The sequence below is a fragment of the Squalius cephalus genome (genome assembly GCF_949319135.1).
Source record: "Squalius cephalus genome assembly, chromosome: 7".
Lineage (NCBI taxonomy): Eukaryota > Metazoa > Chordata > Actinopteri > Cypriniformes > Leuciscidae > Squalius > Squalius cephalus.
This window is the reverse complement of record NC_137128.1, coordinates 34,471,978-34,477,977: the sequence shown is the minus strand read 5'-3', so window position 1 is coordinate 34,477,977 and position 6,000 is coordinate 34,471,978. Positions and strand designations below refer to the sequence as shown.

Genomic DNA, 6,000 nt, shown 5'->3' with positions numbered 1-6,000 from the left:
GAGAGAGTAAAGAGACCGCAGAGCATCCACGATCACTAAATTCAATCAATCAAGTTGATTGAGTTCAGTACTTTTTGTACTTACCATTAAATTACACAGTAGCCTTTATGGAGAGGTTGTAGATTTAACTTACATTTGAAGTAGCTAAATATGGGAATGTATTATATGCATACATATATATGTAGTACAAAAATTTTCTATGCTGTGCATATAATTTCATATCGATGCATTCTCTAGAAGATAATGTTTTTTTTTAATAATATGTAAAGTGCACTCTAATGTTTGGAGCGCGCGCTGTTACTCTCAGTCCGTCGTTCCAGTCCATATTTCCCCTGTGCTCTGCCTCTCTGGCAGGTCTTGTTTACTGGCGCAAAGACAGGAAAGGAGATCCTCGAGCGAGGGGATAAGTCAATGCACTAGCTACAACCAGCGTGTGGACTAAATAAAAACACACATTTGTTCTTGCATTTTTATTCTCCTCGAGTGTTAAAGACTAGTCAGTGACCTCTGCGGAACCAGCTTCACTTCGTTATATTGGTCTGTGAGCCGCTCGCCAGCAAAAAGCGACGTAGAAAGACTGCATGTGTGGAACATTTGTGCTTGGAAGTGTCGCGGAAACCTCAGCGTTCTGCAGTGTTTTTGCAGACGCCCTCAGAACTGCAACGATTTACTAGGCTGTCAGTTTACAGTCTATAATGAGGAGTAGTACGGTGAAACTACTGCGTGTAGTCCGATGACCCGTAAACGCACTACGGCGAAAGCTCGCTGTCAGCAGGGACTTTGAAAAAGTACATAACGTTACTGAAATCCGCCCATCACGAACCCTGGAAATCTTGAACATTTCGCGAGAGCAACTTTTGAGTCTGTAAAGCGTGTATTAGCCTATAACTACAAGGTATTTCCTTTTGAAAAAATAAATCGAAACATTGCAACAAAAAAGTATCTCGTGCAGATGCTCAATTGATTATTTTGGCCTGCGCTCTGTGCGCAGCCATTCCTCCCCGTGCTGTAACAGTGTTTTTCCCTTTTTTTTTTTTCTCTCGCCAGGCTCGGTTGGAGAAATCTGCGCAAGTTCTGGACAAATATATGCAATCGATCGGAAATGATACGGCTGCTCATCGTAGATGATGCCGCCCGCATGCTTTACGTGTGGATTATTTTACACTGAATGAAAGTCGCCGCACGCGCTGTCATTAGCTTAGCGCTCGAGCCTTCATATCAGCATCCGTCAGTGCGCGCGCGGAGCAGCAGCGCGAGTGGATTGAACACGTTGAACTTTCCTCTCCGCCCATTTTTTTTTTTCTGAGGGGGGTGACGGAGGTCTTTTTTTCATTTCTTTTTAATTTTTATCTTCCAAAACAACACCGGACTATTAAAACAGATTAGTACCCACACGAAGACAACTCGGAGGGGATTTTCGTACTGATTTTCGGCTTCCCTGGGGTCAAAATGCGGCTGCGGACTTTGATTGTTTTGGTTGCGTCTGTCTACACTGTTTGCTACTGTCAACAAACAAATGGAGAAAGTAAGTGCAACTTAACGGCTTTTTTTTTGTCTTTCACATGAACACGGATTTAATATTCTAGGAGTCTTGTCTGTTTAAGTGTTATTCTACAAACGTTATCGACCACTCTGAAAGGGAAAAGGGGATCGTAGTTCTTGACCACTGTGACACATTTGGTAAAGCAGAGCCAGACAGAAGGACATTGCAGGGCAAGGGACGAGCAAATCAAATATTGCATCGTTTTGATTTCGATTAATCATTTCACTGACTGGCTTTAATGACACGGTCGATTATACAGAGTGTGTGCCTTGAACCTAAAGCCAGATTATCGATCGTTTGAGGACAGTATTGATCTATTCGTAGCTCGAACTGCTAGTAAGGCTCGGAAATGTTTTTCAAGTTCAGCCAGGCCCCTGTTTCATGCAGCCATTTGCAGAGTTGACAGAGTTGCAAGAGGATTTTAAATCCTAATCAGATAAATCGAGACCTATAGCCCCGTCTTTTTATTAATTGTTCAAAGAAATCACGAAACCTGACTGTGATCCGATCTTTATGAGTTTGGAAAGTTCATTACTTTAGCAGAAAAGTTATACTAGAGCTCTCGGATGTCCTTTTAACATTTTGCTTTCAGCACAATAAAACTACTGTAGATTGATATCACCAGGGCAAAATTTCTATTAGCAATCTAGTCAGAAATATTCTGTCAACACTGAGGCAGTCAATGCGGAACATCTGATCAATTTAAGTCTTCATGTATCACTTATTTAATGCCTTGATCAACTCAAGGCAGTGCAGTTTTAAAGACCTGTTACATGAGTAGAAAATGTTGTTTAATGCAGAATAATAGATGAATGTAGTTTATCTGTATGCCTGATTATTACTATTTGTAGAGAGATAGCTCATTGTATAGTAAATAGTTTAATACTTATTAAATGCTTAATTTAGTTAATATGTTACTTTTGAAGTAAAACTTTATTTGAAACGCCCAGCTTAGAATGTATTACTAAACACATGCCATAAACATGCTGGTAGTTGTTTTTTAATGAGGCAGTATATTAGTGATCTAAATAGTTGTTTAATTAGGTACCACTTGTTTTCTTTTTTAGTGCTCTTGGAAGACTTCTTGCAACAGCTAAATAAATATAAGCATGCTTTTGACACACTTGGCTGTGTTCAGCTCCTAACAAAAGATTGGCTTACCTTCAGTTCACCCAACAAATTAGTTTTACCATATATATTTTGGGAAAATTAAACATTACAGTAGTATTTTTGGCATCATGTTTTTTTTTTTTGGGTGAAACCAAATGAAATACTCAAAGTTGCATTTCATTATAATGAGACTTTAAGACAATTTCAGGCTTTATTTGTTGATTTGTGAGCAGTATTAAACCCTAAGCACATTTTTCTTATCTTGTTGCCCTGCGGATTTCTAAATATAGCCTTGGTTTGGATGAAATTTATGCATTCAAAGTTCTGCCAGTTTCCATTTTGGGACTCTGTTCCATGTGTCTGACGGTTAGACTACTGTATGTCAGAGCAGTACTACGTGTAAAAGCTATGCTAGGTTTTAAGTTAAGGCCTACAGACGTTTGAAAAGCTAATAACAAACACTGCATGGAAAGTTACGAATGAAAAGACTGTTGGTCCCTTTCTGTCTGTAATAATCGGATGTGGCTTTATTCAGCCTTTTAATTCGCATTACACTGTAGGCCTCTCTCAGAATATATACATTTTAGTACTGATATTAATTCCTGTTTATTTAAAATGTTGCTTGCCTAAATTTTCTGTATCGTCAATAAAATCGGTAAGATTGGCTCATTCCCAGGTAATGTGAAAGGAACATATTTGAAGTGCGTTGCGTCTTTGTGTTTTGTCACAACATAGTTTTTAGTAGTAGGTAAGTTAACACCTTAGGGTGCATGCTACCTTTTTATGAAAATAAAAGGATTGAGTAATATCATGAAACCAGTTTGTGCGGGATTTTAAGAGCAGATTGAACATAAACAAGTTGTGTAATTGTTTGCCCCCTTCTTGTTCCTCTCAGGCTTGTAGTGAACCACTGTAGGGAAGAGTGAAACTATTTTGGGGCCTCAGTTCAAGCCTGTCAGACTGGAAATCTGCTCAGAGCCCAGCTTATTTTGGAACATTTATTGATGCAAAGTTAAACATCTGACTTACATACAGTGGGGTTAAAATCTCTGATAATTTTTCTGATTTCATGTTTTTTTCCCCCCATTTCAAATTATAATCTGTGAGTAAAAAAAAAGATTAACAAGAATGTCTTTGTATGAATTTGGTTTGTGGCCCTTTTGCTGTAATGACAGCACAGCAGCACACAAACTGCGTGAATTCTCCAAATAAAAGCTGATGATCATGTTCTGATGTTTCACAGCTTGATTTGAGACAAATCAAAGAGCATCTTGTACTTAAATTGAAACAAGAACATCTGACCTTTGTATATCACAAATTTCTTTATTATTATTATTATTGACTCTGAAATAATGCAACATTTAAATGATTTAGCCTATTCAGTGTGTCATAATTTTTTCTCAGTTTAAAAAAATACTTTGTTTATTTCCAGGTTTAAATTAGATTTTGAGTCCCAGATTTGACTATATATTATTAACAACAACAAATCCTTTTTGTGCATTTCATGCTTAATTTCAATCTAAAAGGAATGCTCTTTCCTGTACTGTAGTGCAACATATGCTAATTTAAGTCTTATTTTACTATCCGTATTCCTGCTAGTCAGTCAGTTTGTTTGTACGTTTTTATTTTAGCAAACTAATAGTACAGCTGTCACTCTTAAAATTCTTCTGTCAGACTTGTCTTTACAGACACGGAAAGCATATGACAACATAATGTGTACCTCTACAGACAAGAATTCGAAACCGTTTGACTCAATCACCTGCCTGGTTACATTACTAATATCCCAAAACAGGTCATGTAATTTTGTAATTGCTATGTTTGTTCATCCTTGTGAATTCCTGGCTGACATGACAATGGCCACTTCAGCTATGAGAAATCATTTCAAATGTATTTGCTGCACCCTGTAGCCACATCACTCCATGTGTTCTCAGTGTTTCCTGATTGCGTACACGTTCAGTTTCTATTGTGATTCCCCTTGTGATCACCTCATTCAGTCTGTGCGAGCGACATTACAACCTTTCCCTCAAGAGCTGTTATAGTCCAGGCGTTTTAGGAAAAAAGGGTGAACAAATTGCAACAGAATCAAACTCAACTTATTTTGGATCCTCCATATGTCCTGATTAAGGAAAAAAAAGCCCAGAAGAATCCCATTAGGGGAAAGTTCAGAAAAGACCCAAATATATCCTATTTATTCTTTTTCTCACGTGAATAGGGTAACATTTTTAACCTTTAGATATCACCATGAAAATGACTGAGTTGATTACTTGCATCAAGACAAACAAAAAATGTATTACAAGTTTTTTTTTAATTGTTTGTTAACATGGACAAACGGTGCATAATCTAAATGCATATGTGCTAATTTGCATAAATACCACAACAGATCTAAACATTGGGTATAGCCATTAGCCAGGTGAAAATGTCTTGTTGAATCTTGTTGACACATAACAGTAAAATACTTAATGTTAAGGTCTGAATGGAACCCATTTAGGCTACCCATGAGCATTAATACATAGAGGCAGGAAGAAGTAGAAACCAGCCTTTATTCATTTTTAAGAGATTGGTTTTGGGGCTGGGTCCGTGGGACTGTTTCTGGGGGACGAGTCTGAGGGAAGAACAGGAGACAATGGTAAGAAGAATGCAGAAGACAAAAGGTAAGTAAAATAAAAAGTGAATCCCCAGAAACAGTCCCACGGACCCAGCCCCAAACCCCATCTCTGCAATAATAATTAATAAAGGCTGGTTTCTAAAGTACTTCTTCCTGCCTCTATGTATTAATGCTCATGGGTTGCTAAATGGGTTCCATTCAGACCTTAACATTAAGTATTTTACTGTTATATGTCAACAAGATTCAACAAGACATTTTCACCTGGCTAATGGCTATACCCAATGTTTAGATCTGTTGTGGTATTTATGCAGCACATACGTAATTAGATTATGCACCGTTTGTCCATGTTAACAAACAATATAAAAAAACTTGTAATACATTTTTTTGTTTGTCTTGATGTAAGTAATCAACTCAGTAATTTTCATGGTGATATCTAAAGGTTAAATTTTTCACCTTATTCATGTGAGAAAAATCATGAATAGGCGTATGAATAGGATATATTTGGGTCTTTTTCGGAACTTTCCCCTAATGGGATTCTTCAGGGCTTTTTTTTTTTCCTTACTCAGGACATATTGAGGATACAAAATCAGTTGAGTTTGATTCTGTTGCAATTTGTTCACAGTTGACCCCCATTTTGGCTTAAAACGCCTGGACTATTATTTGTTCTGTCTTGAAGTCCGTCATGCCTGTTCAGGTGGTTTTATTGTCTCACAAGGAGGTTACCTAGTAATGCAGTTTTTTG

At 37.5% G+C, this 6,000-nt stretch overlaps 1 protein-coding gene across 1 annotated transcript in view; it reads left to right on the top strand.

Moving 5' to 3' along the window:
- Positions 1-371: 371 nt before the first annotated feature.
- Positions 372-6,000, top strand: part of insra (insulin receptor a) — a 61,180-nt gene continuing 55,551 nt past the window's right edge. Inside the window, exons 1-2 of the mRNA XM_079875856.1 lie at positions 372-895; positions 1,048-1,525. Coding sequence (XP_079731982.1) covers positions 1,450-1,525 — 76 coding nt within the window. The 5' untranslated portion in view covers positions 372-895; positions 1,048-1,449. The remainder of the gene's footprint in view (positions 896-1,047; positions 1,526-6,000) is intronic.